At 40.2% G+C, this 18604-nt stretch overlaps 1 protein-coding gene across 2 annotated transcripts in view; it reads right to left on the bottom strand.

Annotated features, from left to right (window-relative positions):
- deptor (DEP domain containing MTOR-interacting protein) overlaps window positions 1-18604 on the bottom strand; it is a 121439-nt gene that overhangs the window by 64833 nt on the left and 38002 nt on the right. For both annotated transcript variants that reach the window (XM_060921728.1, XM_060921727.1), the window contains exon 5: window positions 4221-4399. In XM_060921728.1, coding sequence (XP_060777711.1) covers window positions 4221-4399 — 179 coding nt within the window. The remainder of the gene's footprint in view (window positions 1-4220; window positions 4400-18604) is intronic.

The following is an 18604-nucleotide window of genomic DNA, read 5'->3' as shown; positions in this document are numbered from 1 at the left end:
ATACACCAGTTGCCCCCGTACGTTTAATGGAACTGCATTATGTTAATGAACCATGTTAGGTTTTTAATCGATCACCTGATTACTAATGCCACTGAGTCAAATCAGGCAGTTTTTGTGACCTGCAACACAGCAACATTTACACACACTGAACAGAAATACAAAATATGAACATTAGCACTCTTCACTGTTTAAAGAACGTTTTCATGAATGTACAGTCATGAGCTTGTTTAACACACAGTGTTTGCCAGGAAGAGCTCCAGCGGTATGTCCATCTGTTAGAGATCATCATTGAGTCTCTTATACTGCAGAGTTCTGGCAAAAATCATTTTTGAAACATTCAAAACATGCACCAATTTTTCCATTGTAATTAATAACTGTTAGAGGAATATGGTGAGGTATAAAAGTTTATATGCACTTAGGACAAAATGGAGAAGTCGCAAATAACAGAAACAGTCAATTAGTGCATAAAGGCTGAAATAGTGCATGTTAGAAGTCCAATACTTCCCCCTTCACCTTCCTGACATCTGTTACAACTCTGCAATTTTCTTTGGCCAACTGTTGCCCATTTTTCTTGACATATCTCTTCTACTTCTGCCAAATATGAGACACTGACTTCTTCAAATCAGTGTCCCAGTGACCCAATCATGACCAAGAGCCTCATAGCAAAAATAAATTATAAATGGAGTTATGCTCCAGCTATGAGACTATGAGGGTAAAAGCCCTCTTTTCATTTACAGTTCTGGGAGAACCACACAGGAATCTCAGTCTTTTTTATGCTTTTGAATGCCTCTGATTGTCCTCAAAGTCACAAGTGAGCAGAACAGACTAAATGAATGAAGCCAGTGGGGTTTTTTTCTTTTCTAAGAATAAACACAATGACGTGCCTTCTATAAGACAGAACTCTTACTCAGAGGCAGCTTCCCTAAAACTCTCAGTATATGAACCATGGAAAACATATTTTGTCTATCAGTACAGAAGTCACTACTTCTGTCTTCAATTCTTTTTTGACCTTCATCTCATCTCATTATCTGTAGCCGCTTTATCCTGTTCTACAGGGTCGCAGGCAAGCTGGAGCCTATCCCAGCTGACTACGGGCGAAAGGCGGGGTACACCCTGGACAAGTCGCCAGGTCATCACAGGGCTGACACATAGACACAGACAACCATTCACACTCACATTCACACCTATGGTCAATTTAGAGTCACCAGTTAACCTAACCTGCATGTCTTTGGACTGTGGGGGAAACCGGAGCACCCGGAGGAAACCCACGCGGACACGGGGAGAACATGCAAACTCCACACAGAAAGGCCCTCGCCGGTCCCGGGGCTCGAACCCAGGACCTTCTTGCTGTGAGGCGACAGCGCTAACCACTACACCACCGTGCCGCCCACCGTGCCGTCCTTTTTCAACCTTTTTTTTTTTTTTTAGTTTTTACATTTCTGGCAATCTTATTTCAGATATAAATTAACCATCAGACCATAGATTTTGGTGAGGCCGGGTGACATTAATGATGACCTAACCTGAAACTAAATGAAGTCAAGAGGATATCACATCCCATACTTTATAACTTGACCCAACTTTTAGTTGAAAACATACAATTGTCAACAGAAAAAAAAAAAATCTGTTTCTGTTTCATCCAGCATACAGTCTAGCAGCTTGTTTTGAGTGGTCTTTGATATACATTTTATTCACCTGTGTTCAAGACAATACCATTAGCCAGGGTTTTTCACATTTCAGCGAAATTTCCAGTCCAACTACATTCCAAAAAAACTGGGTATTGGAAAAGGGAGACATTTTTCATTTTCTAATGACTTTGCATGAGCATATAAGTATTTCACATGCATTTCTGATATATAGACATTATCTACTTTTTAATCTGCCTGTCCCTTTCCCATTTTTTTTGCAATATCTATGACAACAGAAATGGTTCTGTACATCATAGACACACTGGCTGTACTTATACTTTACCTTGCCTTTTTTATGGAATTTTATCAAAATGTTAATCTGATTATATGCTATGAAACAAGATCTTGGCAGTTAGAGGGTATTTTAAAGCCACAGAGGATCTTATCCACAGAGTATTTTGCCCAATCTTGTAACCCTGTCATAAACTATCTGTCCACTACTGCACCCATTTAGAAAGGTGAGAAAATGAATGGTGCATTGGATTATACAGTGGATATAAAATGTGTACACACCCTGTTAAAATGATTTTTTTTTTTTTGCATCAGAAAAACCTGAGACGACAATAAATAATTTCAAAACTTTTCCCACCTTTAATGTGACCTATAACCCATAGAATTCAACTGAAAAACAAACCAATCTGTTAGGGGGGAAAACATAAAAAATAAAAAAAACGTACAATAAGCTGGCTGCATTAGTGTGCACACCCTTAAACTAATACTTTGTTGAAGCACCTTTTGTTTGAATTACAGCATTCAGTCTTTTTGGGTCGGAGTCTATCAGCCTGCCACATCTAGACTTGGCAATACTTGCCCACTCTTCCTTGCAAAAGCGTTCCAAATCTGTCAGATTGCGAGGGCATCTCTTATGCACAGCCCTCTTCAGGTCACCCCACAGATTTTCAACTGGATTTAGGTCTGGGCTCTGACTGGCCATTCCAAAACTTTGAGGTCATTGTCATGTTGAAAGATGAAATTCCTCTTCATCTTCAGCTTTCTACAAGACACCTGAAGGTTTTGGGCCAAAATTGACTGGTATTTAGAACTGTTCATAATTCCCTCCACCTTGACTAAAGCCCCTGTTCCAGCTGAAGAAAAACAACCCCAAAACATGATGCTGCCACCACCATGCTTCACCGTGGGTATGGTGTTCTTTTGGTGATGTGCAGTGTTGTTTTTGTGCCAAATATACCTTTTGGAATTGTGGCCAAAAAGTTCAACCTTGGTTTCATCAGACCATAACATATTTTCCCACATGCTTTTGGGAGAGTTGATGTATTTTTTTATTTTTTGCAAAATTTAGCCGGGCCTGGATGTTTTTCTTTGACCCTACCTCCTAGGGCGGCATGGTGGTGTAAGTGGTTAGCACAGTCAGCTCACAGCAAGAAGGTTCTGGGTTCGAGTCCAGCAGCCGGCGGGGGCCTTTCTGTGTGCAGTTTGCATGTTCTCCCCGTGTCTGCATGGGTTTCCTTCAGGTGCTCTAGCTTCCCCCACAGTTCAAAGACATGTGGTTAGGTTAATATAGGATGACCTTGGGCTGAGGTGCCCTTGAGCAAGGCACCTAACTCCCAACTGCTCACCAGGTGCTGTCAGCATGGCTGCCCACTGCTCTGGGTATGTGTGTGTGCTCATTGCTCACATGTGTGCATGTGTGCGTCACTGCTTCAGATGGGTTAAATGCAGAGAGGAATTTCACAAGCATGTGATGAATAAAGTTCTTGAAAAAAAATAGTCCAGACATATGGAGAATACGGTAGATTGTTGTCACATGTAGTACACAACCAGTACTTGCCAGAAATTCCTGCAGCTCCTTCAGTGTTGCTGTAGGCCTCTTGGCAGCCTCCCTGATCAGTTTTTGTCTTGTCTTTTCATCAATTTTGGAGGGACGTCCAGTTCTCGGTAATGTCACTGTTGTCCCATATTTTATGACTGTCGTCACTGTGCTCCATGGTATATCTAATGCCGTGGAAATGTTTTTGCACCCTTCTCCTGACTGATACCTTTCAACAATGAGATCCCTTTGACGCTTTGTAAGCTCTCTGTGAACCCTGGCTTTTGCTGGAGGATGCAACTGAGTAAATGTCTGAACTTTATTTGGGGTGAATCAGAGTCATTTTAACTGATGGCAGGTGTGAACCCAAAAAGACTGAATGCTGTAATTAAATCAAAAGGTGTTTCAACAAAGTATTAGTTTAAGGGTGTGCACACTTATGCAACCAGCTTATTGTATGTTTTTTATTTATGTTTTCCCCCGAACAGATTTGTTTGTTTTTCAATTGAATTGTACAGGTTATAGGTCACATTAAAAGGTCAGGAAAGTTTTGAAATTATTTATCGTGGTCTCTTTTTTTTTTTACATCAAAAAAACTATCATTGTAACGGGATGTGTACGCGTTTTATATACACTATATCCAAAGTATGGAGATGTGAATGAGTTGTGTATAAGGATTAACATTTATTCCATGCCTGACATAAATGCCCCTATGGATGAACCACCACTGATTCAATTGCCACCATCACCAGTTGAGTTGTACTCACCATGCTGAATGATTCCATGCTCCAGCAGTCTCCGCCCAAGTTGCTCCGCTTCCTCTCTGGTGGCCATTTCCCCCTCCTGCAAGAGCCAGTCAATAAACTCAGAGGCCACCAGTGTCCGCTCATGAGGAATGCCCTCCTCTTCACGTGTCTTAAGCAGGTTGTTCTCTGCATTCATCAATCTGGAGACAAAATAAATAAATAAATAAATAGGGGTTGCTTGGTTATAAAACACCAAGAAGCGCTGACATTTCTACACCTTTTTGTTCTGTTGAGTGCAGGGCTGGACTTTTCCCACACTTTTACAAACATACTGTATAATGCAATAAGAGAAATAATAATGATGGTCATATTGTAATTCCAGTTATTAAGTGTGATTAACAGGCACATTCTGCAGAAAAGCCTATAATTTATCATACTGTAGGAAAACTTCTGAGTGAAAAAAAGAGCTCCAAGTCATAGCAGCTCATAAATAGTACTGTTTCTATCTAGAACTAACTGTTTTAGTGCAGTGGTAAAAGTAGAAACAGTGCACTAATTTCTGAGACTAGCTAGTCTCAGAGGGCACAACTGTAGTATTCTGCTTGTAATTACTACTAAAAAAAAAAAAGATTGCTTGTAGCTTCTGAAATGAGGAAGTGAGGTCATTTTCTGGGGAAAGCTTTTCGGGAAAACAAAACAGCCTTTGCTGATACTTGTGTCCCTGTCAGGAAGTTACTAACCTCTTAAACCCATGGTTTATTATTATTTATTATCCAGTAACTATCACTGTTAGAAACTGTATAGTACATAGGAATAAAATTATGGACCTGCTGACATTTAAGAAGTTAAAACGAGTACATCTAGGAAGAGATAAAGTGTTTCTGAATTGCCTTATAGCAGTCTCAGTACTGTTTTTGGTAAACTGTTAGTCAGACAACATTCCCAATTAGTGTTGATCCCAATCCCAAAAAGTAAAATTTGTACACTGCCAAACTGTAAGTCAGTGAACAAATCAGCACTCAAACATCAACCACACATCAATTTATGTCGACAAGCTGGAAAGACTTAAACTGTAACATAAGCATGACATACCTTTAATGCACCTGGAACTGTTTCAACAATCTGAACTGCTATAAATCTTGATCTTGATTTATTACCTTGAAAAGTTTGTTAGCTTTGCTGTATTGTAATAAACTAATTTGTCCTCATTTTTATTTCTGAAAAAGGTGAAAAACAGAAAGGTGTAAGAGAGCATGATGCATTGAAATGTAATTAGACTTAATGTAATTTTTATTAAATTGCTGATTACATTTTTTTTGCAAAACAAAATAAAACATTCTTGTGCTATTATTATGCATCTACAACTCTATAAATGGATGAAGGATCTTCACACACACACACACACACACACACACACACACACACACACACACACACACACACACATATTAAGGTGCATCAGTTGCCCCCTAAAAATAAAAAGTGCCTCCGATCATGATGCATTTTTGTTTTGGTAAGAAAACACACTGGGTGAAATATTTTAACAAAATTCAAAAGTTTAATGGTGGCACCAGGAGCTCAAAGTTATGGAAAAAGCTGCTATTTTATGACTTTTATGACAAAATTTCGATCACTTTTCATGAAACATTATGGCACTTTATAGAGTATACCAAATATCTTAGCTACACATTTTTAGTACATATTCTAAATATATTATCAAGCACAGTTTGAGTTTTAGCTGTTCATTGAATCATTGTTCAACTAAACAATACAAATGTATTATGAATCACATTAATGCTTCTCAATCCCTTGCAAACGTTCTTAACATGATCTCTGGGTCACAAGAAATCAATAAATGGAGTCCAACATTGTGATTCAAACCTTACGTGAAAACATAAAATAAGCGTTTTTTGGCAAAAAATGAACCTCATGGTGCCACCATTAGACTTTTGAATATGGTCAAAAAATTTTACAGGATGTCTTTATTGGTGAAAAGGAACACCCAAACAAAAATGCATCAGATTTTATGAAAGTGAGGGCAACTGATGCACCCTAATATATATATATACACACACTTGTGTTCAAAATAATAGCAGTCCAACACGACTAACCAGATCAGCAGGGTGCGATTTGTCAAAAAACCAGAAGGGGGGATGTTTTTTTTTTAAATCATGAAAGGTCACAAAATTAAGGTAACAATAGGCTAACAGCTCAATAACATCCGATGATATTAAATGAATAACACTAAATGAAAACGAACACTAAACCAGAGATAGTAAATTCATCTTCCTATCTCTCTGACTAAATACACGAACACTAACACACAACAAAGTTCGCATTGCTTGTCGCGTTGCTGTGATGTTTCTCTCCCTCCGGATTAAATGGACAGTGACTTGAAAATCACTAAAATACATGAATACTAAATGAACAGTTTGCTCTGATGGCGCAGTTCACATTGTGCGCAGCTTTCCGATTTAAACTGTTTTTTTCTCTTCCTTATACTTCCTGTTTCATGGACTGTAACGGAATTGCTTATTTAGTAATTTTAATACAGAATTTACTTTGAAATTATAATCAGACACTCCAACGCCCCCCCTAAAAAAAAAAAAAAAAAAAAAAATCGGCCGTGAAAAAGGCGGCATCCGCCAAAAGGTGCGCTGTTTGCATCCCTGCAGATACATTGATACATTGTAGATAATAACAATATCTTTGCGTTCTATGAGAACGCAAAGATATTGTTATTATCTACAATGTATCTATTTGCTGGGGACGTTCGTGAACATCAAAGCTGCCACTTCGGGTCATTTTGAAAGTGAGTGCAATGTAGACCATAGAAAACTGTGTCACAACATGCCTGTCATGTCAACTTTTTTTTTTGGTTTGTTTGTTTTATTGACGGGGTTGTCCCCGAGGATTTTTTTTCAGCAGAGATAAAAACCAGAGGGGGGGATGATCCCCACCATCCCCCCCAGCAAATCGCACCCAGCAGATCAGTCACTGTTTTTGGTGGAAATTATATTACCGTATTTTCTGGACTATAAGCCGCTACTTTTTTCCTAGGTTTTGAACCATGCGGCTTATACAAAGGTGCGGCTATTCTGTGGATTTTTCTTCCACCGCTAGGGGCGCTCTAACCGGAAGTAGAATCAAAAATAAGATAGACGAAAAATCAATGCAAAGAAGAATTAGCAGATCTTTAGCAGATAGAACACGCACGACAAATTACTAACTGGTAATTATTTTCAAATCCAGCGAAGATGATTAAAGTGACTTGTGGTTTCAAACACAGGAGAAATGAAGGTAAATAAATACCGGTTATTTTCTCTTGGTTCTGTTCCGTTTTAATCAGCAAAGTTGCTGCCGTGTTAAAAGGCACTGTTCGGAAAGAATCTGTTCAGGTACATACATGTACATTTACAGTACAAAATCGTTCTGTACATGCAGTAAATATCTAATTTTTCAACATAGATATCTGCGGCTTATAGCCCGGTGCGGCTTGTATATCTTTTTTTAAATTTTTTTTAAAAAATAGAGCGGATGCGGCTTATATACAGGTGCACTCTATAGTCCAGAAAATACGGTACTACATGGCAAATAATTTACCAGTAGGTGTAGTAGAGTCACAGAAAACCAATAGACCCAACATTCATGATATGCATGCTCCTGAGTCTGTGTAATCGAATAATTAAGTGAAAGGGACGTGTTCAAAATAATAGCAGTGTGGAGTTTAATTAGTGAGGTCATTCATTCTGTGAAAAAACAGATGTCAATCAGGTGGCCCTAATTTAAGGATGACGCCAGCACATGTTGTACATCCATTTCTCTCTGAAAACATGAGAAACATGGGTTGTTCCAGACATTGTTCAGAAGAACAGCGTGCTTTGATTAAAATGTTGATTGGAGAGGTAAAACGTATACTGTAAAGAAGTGCAGAAAATGATGGGCTGCTCGGCTGAAATGATCTCCAGTGCTTTAAAATGGACAGCAAAACCAGAGAGATGTGGAAGAAAACAGAAGACTACCATTCGAATGGATCGAAGAATAGCCAGAATGGCAAAGACTCAGCCAATGATCAGCTCCAGGGTGATCAAAGACGGTCTGAAGTTACCTGTGAGTACTGTGACAATTAGAAGATGCCTGTGTGAAGCTAATCTATCGGCAAGAAGCTCCCGCAAAGTTCCACTGTTAAAAAAAAAGACGTGCTGAAGAGGATACAATTTGCCAAAGAACACATCGACTGGCCTAAAGAGAAATGGAAAAACATTTTGTGGACTGATGAAAGTAAAATTGTTCTTTTTGGGTCCAAGAGCCGCAGACAGTTTTTCAGACGACCCCCAAACACTGAATTCAAGCCACAGTACACTCTGAAGACAGTGAAGCATGGTGGTGCAAGCATCATGATATGGGGATGTTTCTCTTACTGTGGTGTTGGGCCCATTTATCGCATACCAGGGATCATGGATCAGTTTGCATATGTCAAAATACTTGAGGAGGTCATGTTGCCTTATGCTGAAGAGGAAATGCCCTTGAAATGGGTGTTTCAACAAGACAACGACCCCAAACACACCAGTAAGCGAGCAGCATCAGGGTTCAAGACCAACAAAATGAAAGTTATGGAGTGGCCAGCCCAATCCCCGGACCTTAATCCGATAGAAAACTTGTGGGGTGACATCAAAAATGCTGTTTCTGAGGCAAAACCAAGAAATGCAGAGGAACTGTGGAATGTTGTCAAATCATCCTGGGCTGGAATACCTGCTCACAGGTGCCAGAAGTTCTCAGAAACCGTGGTTATACAACTAAATATTAGTTTAGTGATTCACAGGAATACTAAATCCTTAAGATTTTTTCAGTTTATACAGTAAATATTTGGAATTTGTAATGAAAAATGCAGACACTGCTATTTTTTTAACAGCCCAATGTTCATTTTTCTTCATTTTCTGTAAAGTAATTAAAATATTCATACATTTTTCTTCATGTTTTGATGTAGAATATAATGCGCAGTGTTCCCAATGCATGGAAATAAAAACTATTATAAGGATTTTGAGCTTTACTCACATTTTTAAACACACTGCTATTATTTTGAACACAACTGTATATATATATCTCAGGGCTTTACATTAGCACCCACCCACCCGCCAAATGCGGGTAAAATTCGGCTTTGGCGGGTAATGACTTTAGTCCCACTAGCCACTTTGGTGGGTGGTTTATTCTGTGGTATAACAATATATTTTAATTGTAGCTTTCTCTGAAGGCATCTGATATAATATACGCATTGCAGTGTAATATTACGCACCTACAACTCCCATGAGCACCTGCATAAACATTCTGACCAACATGTTACAATTGTTTAGAATGTTCGTTAACGTCTCAGATAAAATCAGTGATACGGTAACCTGCGGTTAATGAACGAAGCAACAAAGTTGCTGACGACTGACAAGCGCACTATGTGGCGGCACATAGCTGGAGTTTCAAACCCTGCTGCTCAGGAAAAAAGGGGCAGAGATGCGCAGGGCCGGAGCAGCATTTAAAATCACTGAGGTCCGTGATGCGCAAAGTGCGTGCCGAAAAATGTTCTACATATTTAAATGGGAGGGGTGAATTACACACCACACAAGAGATCTGTTCCTGAAATTACTTTTAATGGTGTTTGAACTGAATATCATCAGTTTTGAAAAAAAAAAATCATGTATGTGGCAAGAGTAAGAATAATTTAAGCTTGTTTAATGGTTTGATCTGGCCCAAGCAATGAGGACAAAAGATACCCTAACCATGTAGCCTATGGCAGTGGTTTTCAAAGTGGGGGCGCTAGGGGGGCCTCAGAAAGTTGGAGGGACAATAACAAAAAAATTGTGAAAAAAAATACTTTTTTAAAATAATTATTATTAAATATATTGTAATTAGTGTTTTAATCATTATTATAAAATATAATTATTAATAATAATACATCATATCGAAACGTTGTTTGCCATGCTCATCTCTCCGATTGCCTGTGATGTTGCGGTTTGCTCCTCAAACTAGCGTATTGCTAGCGCAAAATGGACAGGTTTTTGAAGAAGAGACCGAAGGAACAAACCAACAGCCCTGCTGTGGAGGACACTGCTGCGAAAAAAACTAAGTAGTCCTGGCCAACTAAAATCCGAAAATATGAGGCAGCATACATTAAGTATGGCTTTACAGCCATACAGAAAAATGGCCATGATTGCCCGAAATGCATCCTCTGTCTGGAGACCCTGTCAAACGAGTGCTTAAAACCTTCGAAACTTCAGCGTCACTTGGTACAAAAACATCCGACAGATGCCGAAAAAACAGTAGATTTTTTCAGACGCAAAGAAGAGCATTTGGTCAGGCAATCTGCTGCATTCACCCAGCAAGCTACTGTCCCCGAGCGGGCCCTGAAGGCATCATTTTTAGCCTCGTACCACATTGCTCGTACTAAAAAAAACTCACTCAATTGAAGATGATTTGATTTTACCAGCCACCAAAGACATTGTCCGAGAATTGCTTGGTGAGGATGCTGCCAAAAAAAATCGATGCTGTCCCACTCTCTGATAACACCGTGAGCCGACGGATTGGTGACATGGCTCGAGACGTATCTGCTCAGCTGTTGGAGCAGGTGAGAGCCAGCGAATACTTCGCACTTCAGCTGGATGAGAGCACAGATTTATCCAATGAGGCCCAACTGCTTGTGTACATCAGATTTATTTCACAGGAAAGATTTGTGGAGGAAATACTATTTTGTAAAGCACTTGAAAGAAGAACTACTGGGAAAGACATTTTTCAAGTTTTGGACGATTACATCGAGTCTAACGGATTGGACTGGACCCGTTGTGTGGGGGTGTGTTCGGACGGAGCCGCGGCAATGACCGGGAAAATCAGTGGAGTGACCACTCTCATTAAGCAGAAGGCCCCGCATGTAGTGGCCACACACTGCATGCTCCATCGCGAGGCACTGGTCGCAAAAAGGATGGATAACGAGTTGAATCAGGTACTACCATACATGTCAACCTTTGGTCAATCAAACCTGTATAACCAACCTCCAAAATCCGTATTTCCCTTATAAAATCCGTATAAGATGCAAATTAAAATAATTTACCTAAAATTTGAATGATAATTAACAAATGATATATCCCAGTTACTTTTTATTCAATATTAATAACAATAAACCTTCAGAATGAATACAAAGCTCCAATGTTTGACAAAAACACAAAGTGTTAACAGCGTAGTTACGAAGGAAATACAGTGGTGCTTGAAAGTTTGTGAACCCTTTAGAATTTTCTATATTTCTGCATAAATATGACCTAAAACATCATCAGATTTTCACACAAGTCCTAAAAGTAGATAAAGAGAACCCAGTTAAACAAATGAGACAAAAATATTATACTTGGTCATTTATTTATTGAGGAAAATGATCCAATATTACATATCTGTGAGTGGCAAAAGTATGTGAACCTTTGCTTTCAGTATCTGGTGTGACCCCCTTGTGCAGCAATAACTACAACTAAACGTTTGCGGTAACTGTTGATCAGTCCTGCACACCAGCTTGGAGGAATTTTAGCCCATTGCTCTGTACAGAACAGCTTCAACTCTGGGATGTTGGTGGGTTTCCTCACATGACCTGCTCGCTTCAGGTCCGTCCACAACATTTCAATTGGATTAAGATCAGGACTTTGACTTGGCCATTCCAAAACATTAACTTTATTCTTCTTTAACCATTCTTTGGTAGAACGACTTGTGTGCTTAGGGTCGTTGTCTTGCTGCATGACCCACCTTCTCTTGAGATTCAGTTCATGGACAGATGTCCTGACATTTTCCTTTAGAATTCGCTGGTATAATTCAGAATTCATTGTTCCATCAATGATGGCAAGCTGTCCTGGCCCAGATGCACCAAAACAGGCCCAAACCATGATACTACCACCACCATGTTTCACAGATGGGATAAGGTTCTTATGCTGGAATGCAGTGTTTTCCTTTCTCCAAACATAACGCTTCTCATTTAAACCAAAAAGTTCTATTTTGGTCTCATCCGTCCACAAAACATTTTTCCAATAGCCTTCTGGCTTGTCCACGTGCTCTTTAGCAAACTGCAGATGAGCAGCAATGTTCTTTTTGGAGAGCAGTGGCTTTCTCCTTGCAACCCTGCCATGCACACCATTGTTGTTCAGTGTTCTCCTGATGGTGGACTCATGAACATTAACATTAGCCAATGTGAGAGAGGCCTTCAGTTGCTTAGAAGTTACCCTGGGGTCCATTGTGACCTCGCAGACTATTACACGCCTTGCTCTTGGAGTGATCTTTGTTGGTCGACCACTCCTGGGGAGGGTAACAATGGTTTTGAATTTCCTCCATTTGTACACAATCTGTCTGACTGTGGATTGGTGGAGTCCAAACTCTTTAGAGATGGCTTTGTAACCTTTTCCAGCCTGATGAGCATCAACAACGCTTTTTCTGAGGTCCTCAGAAATCTCCTTTGTTCGTGCCATGATACACTTCCACAAACGTGTGTTGTGAAGATCAGACTTCGATAGATCCCTGTTCTTTAAATAAAACAGGGTGCCCACTCACACCTGATTGTCATCCCATTGATTGAAAACACCTGACTCTAATTTCACCTTCAAATGAACTGCTAATCCTAGAGGTTCACATACTTTTGCCACTCACAGATATTTCATATTGGATCATTTTCCTCAATAAATAAATGACCAAGTATAATATTTTTGTCTCATTTGTTTAACTGGGTTCTCTTTATCTACTTTTAGGACTTGTGTGAAAATCTGAAGATGTTTTAGGCCATATTTATGCAGAAATATAGAAAATTCTAAAGGGTTCACAAACTTTCAAGCACCACTGTACTTCGTTGTTTGGAGACAGGTTTCACCGAGCGGCTATTATGCGTGAGACTTCATATTAGCCACAAAGTCAGAAAAATCTGTTCGTAAAATTACGTTATAATGACCAAATACAATGAAAAGTATTTTTCCAGTCTCACCTGTGAAAGGCAATCCCATGTGATCTCGTTTGGACGGTAAACCTGTTGGTACAGTTAAACGCAGCACATGAATGAGGCATCTTTATTCTCGGCTACTGTCTAGACGCTATACCAGAGACGGTTGAAGAATCTCCACTTTGCCACATCCAATATGGCGGCGAGGATGACATATGATTCTACGCAGAAAGCGGCGTCTATGTTTATATGTCTATGACTTCACGGTTGGCGGGATTCTCGCAATGCGGTGTGCACATGATCAAAAGTGGAACGAAGTCTCGCTACCACAAGATAACGCGCAATTTCATAAGACTCTTTACTGGCTGTTTGTGCTTTCTGTGGTGTACAGTACGTTTGTAAATGTTATGCGCTCTTTTATCATCGTGGGAATTGATTATAGCTCTAAATAAATATTGAAGTTTTTTTAAAGAATCCGTATAACTTTATTTATACGCCCGTATACTAAGTTTATTGAATCAAATCCGTATAAAATACGGACATTCCGTATAGGTTGACATGTATGTACTACAGGAGGTTATACAGTTTATTGTTCAGTGCGAAAATATTTGTGTTGAAAACATGTTAGTTAATAATATTCTTATGCTAAACAAATGTAACAATTATTGACTATTGAATAAAAGTAAGAGAAAACATTCTAAAAGTTGATGTTTCTTTACATATTTTGTAGCATTGTCTGTGGGTTTGCAAAGGGGGTCCCCGGCCAGAAGCTAATGCTGTTTGGGGGGCCTTGGCATGGAAAAGTTTGGGAACCCCTGGCCTATGCATACATGTCAACCTATACGGAATGCCCGTATTTTATACGGATTTGATTCAATAAACGTAGTATATGGGCATATAAATAAAGTTATACGGATTCTTTAAAAAAACCTTCAGTATTTATTTAGAGCTATAATCAATTCCCACGATGATAAAAGAGCGCATAACATTTACAAACGTACTGTACACTACAGAAAGCACAGACAGCCAGTAAAGAGTCTTATGAAATCGCGCGTTATCTTGTGGTAGCGAGACTTCGTTCTACTTTTGATCATGCGTACACTGCATTACGAGAATCCCGCCAACCGTGAAGTCATAGACATATAAACATAGACGCCGCCTTCTGCATAGAATCATACGTCATCCTCGCCGCCATATTGGATGTGGCAAAGTGGAGATTCTTCAACCGTCTCTGGTATAGCGTCTAGACAGTAGCCGAGAATAAAGATGCCTCATTCATGTGCTGCGTTTAACTGTACCAACAGGTTTACCGTCCAAACGAGATCACATGGGATTACCTTTCACAGGTGAGACTGGAAAAATACTTTTCATTGTATTTGGTCATTATAATGTAATTTCACAAACAGATTTTCCTGACTTTGTGGCTAATATGAAGTCTCGTGCATAATAGCCGCTCGGTGAAACCTGTCTCCAAACAACGAAGTATTTCCTTCGTAACTACGCTGATAACACTGTGTTTTTGTCAAACATTGGAGCTTTGTATTCATTCTGAAGGTTTATTGTTATTAATATTGAATAAAAAGTAACTGGGATATATCATTGTTAATTATCATTCAAATTTTAGGTAAATTATTTTAATTTGCATCTTATACGGATTTTATAAGGGAAATACGGATTTTGGAGGTTGGTTATACAGGTTTGAATGACCAAAGGTTGACATGTATGCCTATGGAACTAAGATACATTAACAATCTGGCATCTGTTACACCGACACAAAAAAAATTCTGGGAAAAAATCAGTATACACCACCATGTTTTAGGCTACATCCACACGACAACGACAACGAGATTTTTTTTTTTAAATATCGCGTCCACATGGGCAACGGATCAGTAAAATATCAGGTTCATATGGCAACGCAATGCTTGCTGAAAACGATGCAATACACATGCCATACCAATACGTGCGCTGTAAGACGGTCCCATCGGAGACACCAGAACAATAGAAGTAGACGCATGCACATAACTGCACATGCGCACAGTGACTATCCCTGTCACTGTCACACGCACACACTTTCTCACTCCCTATCCTATGGATATAGTCCCTTTAAATTACGTGCTCGTTGTTTGAATGGAGACGCGGAAAGAGGAATGAACGGGGGTAGATGGAAGCCGGTACGCCAACATTCTGATATCCTCCAGAATTCTTTAATGGTCCAGAATAAACATCTGAAGAGGTGAGATTGCTCCTTTTTTTTCCCTATTTTTGCTGGCGGGATTGACTTTGCCCTAAGGGCTATTCTCTCTCTCTCTCTCTCTCTCTCTCTCTCTCTCACTTTGCACCATTACACAATAAACATTCACAGTGAAAATATTTTGTAAGCGCGTTTCATGAACCAAGTTATAGGATTTGTTGACAACTCGCATCGAGTTCGTTACACTTCTACCTGGCGTGAAGCACATGTGGTTGTGACGTCATCGTAAACAAATCCGTTCTACTCATCCAGACGACTTCGCAACGGCTCCGTTGCCAGATTTTTTCACTCTGGAACCCGTTCTCAAAAGATTTCCCCAAAACGCCGGTGCCGTGTGGACGCCAGGCCGAAACGATAAACAATTTTATCAGATTCACCTGAATCCGTTGCCATGTGGACAGGGCCTTAGGCAAAGTTATCCAAGGCAAACATAAGTTGAAACTTTCCACTCTATTGCTTTGGCTTATCAAATGATTTATTTTTAAAATCACAAACAAGGCAGGCTACAACTGCGCTGCTGCACATGCAGTACGGAGTAAACCTGAAAAGTAAACCCGATCTGCTTAGAGAGTCATATGAGCTCCTCTTTAGCCTCTTTCAAGATATTGAATATAGGGTTTTGATGGCGCATCCTATATGGGAAGCCACTAGAGGCAAAACATGGCCACATTCACGTTACACCACAGGTTCCTGAATGTGGTCCTGGAATGCACCATTTTCCCCTGGTTCAGCTATAATCAGCTAATTAACTAATTATACAACAGTTCAGTAATATACAGACTCACTAATTTGATTGGCTGAGCAGCGTTCCATTAGTGCCTATGTTTAGTATAACTGAACTGGGACGTTACCCCTTTTTCGACCCACAGAGAATAGATTCTGTTCTTGTTCAAAGAATCCTGAATGGAATTGGTTCAAAAACCTGTCCCCTGTTGGTCGAAAAGGCGGATCTACTCATTCGTAAGGGTTTTTTTTTTTGTAGGCTGTAGCCACGATGTCATCATGTTGTCAGAATCAGTGTAACGCATCTCTCATAACCCGGGACGGAACAGTACCGTCATGCGTGTGTGTGTGTATGTGTATTATTTACCAGCTGGGGGGGGGTCCGTATTGTGAAATACCGTGACCGAGGTCTTGAAAATACTGACTGAGGCCTCTGGGCTGAGGTCACGGTATTTCACGATACGGACCAACCTTAAGCTGGGAAATAATATCTCATCTCATTATCTCTAGCCGCTTTATCCTGTTCTACAGGGTCACAGGCAAGCTGGAGCCTATCCCAGCTGACTATGAAGTTCGAAAATGTAAATTTAACAGCTTCATGAAAGTGCGCTGATGGTTACCATGGAAACCCCGTGTCTCCTGCACTGCGTTCCTCCCCCGAGTCGCGCGTGCACTCATTCGCTTTTGTGTTCTTGGTCTCAGAGCCGCACGCACCAAACAGAGACAGAATCAACGTTTAACATCATTAACAATGCACTTTTTACGGAGACATGTTAATGTTATTCTTTATTTTTTTATCCAGTTGAATATTTAGCGTGTGTATTTTCAGCTCTTAAAAATTACCGAGGTCCGGACCGCAGGGGCCTCAGAGCTGGCTGCAGCCATGGAGATGAACAAGACGCTAATAGGAAGACAGTTCAATGACAAATGGAAGTTTGGGTGAGATTGTCTAGTTCATAGCAAAACCGAAAATACCATGTACTGTGAAGACTGTAGAAAGTCTGGCAAAGACAGGCACCAGTAATTTTAAACTCGAAACTATAAAGGACCACGAAAAGTCAAATGCACACATCGGTACTATAACATCAAAACAGACGAAGATGGCTGGTCACTACAGGACAGCATTGCTTTCAGTCCCTGGCTGTCATGAAGTCGGTTGAGCTGGAGAGGATGGAGCTGCTGTTTAGAAACGTTCACGCGATTGTAAAGAAGTTGATCCCGCCCCAGCTATCAACTTATGGCCTGCTGGAAGCCTCAGGTCACGAAGACCATTTTTCATGGACCATTCAGACTCATCCGATGATGAATGTAATGAGGACATTTAATGTCTCTCTCTACACATGTTCTCACACACACACACACACACACACACACACACACACACACACACACAATTAATAGATAATACATAATAATAATACTTGATAACACACATAATACTTGTATATGAAAACATCAAATGTTTTTCAATGATAAATGCTTTGAATTGGACTTTTAATATTAGAATCAGTTCAGTTGTCTCATCTCATCTCATTATCTCTAGCCGCTTTATCCTGTTCTACAGGGTCGCAGGCAAGCTGGAGCCTATCCCAGCTGATTACGGGTGAAAGGCGGGGTACACCCTGGACAAGTCGCCAGGTCATCACAAGGCTGACACATAGACACAGACAACCATTCACACTCACATTCACACCTACGGTCAATTTAGAGTCACCAGTTAACCTAACCTGCATGTCTTTGGACTGTGGGGGAAACCGGAGCACCCGGAGGAAACCCATGCGGACACGGGGAGAACATGCAAACTCCACACAGAAAGGCCCTCGCCGGCCACGGGGCTCGAACCCGGACCTTCTTACTGTGAGGCGACAGTGCTAACCACTACACCACCGTGCCGCTCCAGTTCAGTTGTACTGAATGTTATTTTTCTTATTATACAATATTTCATATTGTAAGGGGCTTGAATTTGAGTTCAATAAACAGAATACTCTGTTTATATTTTTGTCTGAATTGGTTGCATGTTTTCATATAGGGGGAGCCAACTTAACAGCACTGAATACTTGAGTGCTACTGTAGAGATACATTATACGCTGCCATTCATAATTAAATCTAGATCTTCCAAACTTTAATGTATCATGGTGAATAAAAAACTTCAATTTCCTGGCAACAAAATTGTGGCTAGTGAAAAGGCTGAATGGCTAGTGACTCGGGAAAACCACAGTGGCCGGTGAGCAAAAAAGTTAACGTAAAGCCCTGATACATACATACATACATACTTGCGGCACGGTGGTGTAGTGGTTAGCACTGTCACCTCACAGCAAGAAGGTTCTAGGTTTGAGCTGAGCGGCCAGTGAGGGCCTTTCTGTGTGGAGTTTGCATGTTCTCCCCGTGTCTGCGTGGGTTTCCTCCGGGTGCTCCGGTTTCCCCCACAGTCCAAAGACATGCAGGTTAGGTTAATTGGTGGCTCTAAATTGACCGTAGGTGTGAATGTGA

The sequence above is a fragment of the Neoarius graeffei genome, chromosome 5 (assembly GCF_027579695.1).
Source record: "Neoarius graeffei isolate fNeoGra1 chromosome 5, fNeoGra1.pri, whole genome shotgun sequence".
In the NCBI taxonomy this organism is placed as follows: domain Eukaryota; kingdom Metazoa; phylum Chordata; class Actinopteri; order Siluriformes; family Ariidae; genus Neoarius; species Neoarius graeffei.
Note: the sequence above shows the minus strand (reverse complement) of the source record. Positions and strands in the feature narration are given on the sequence as shown.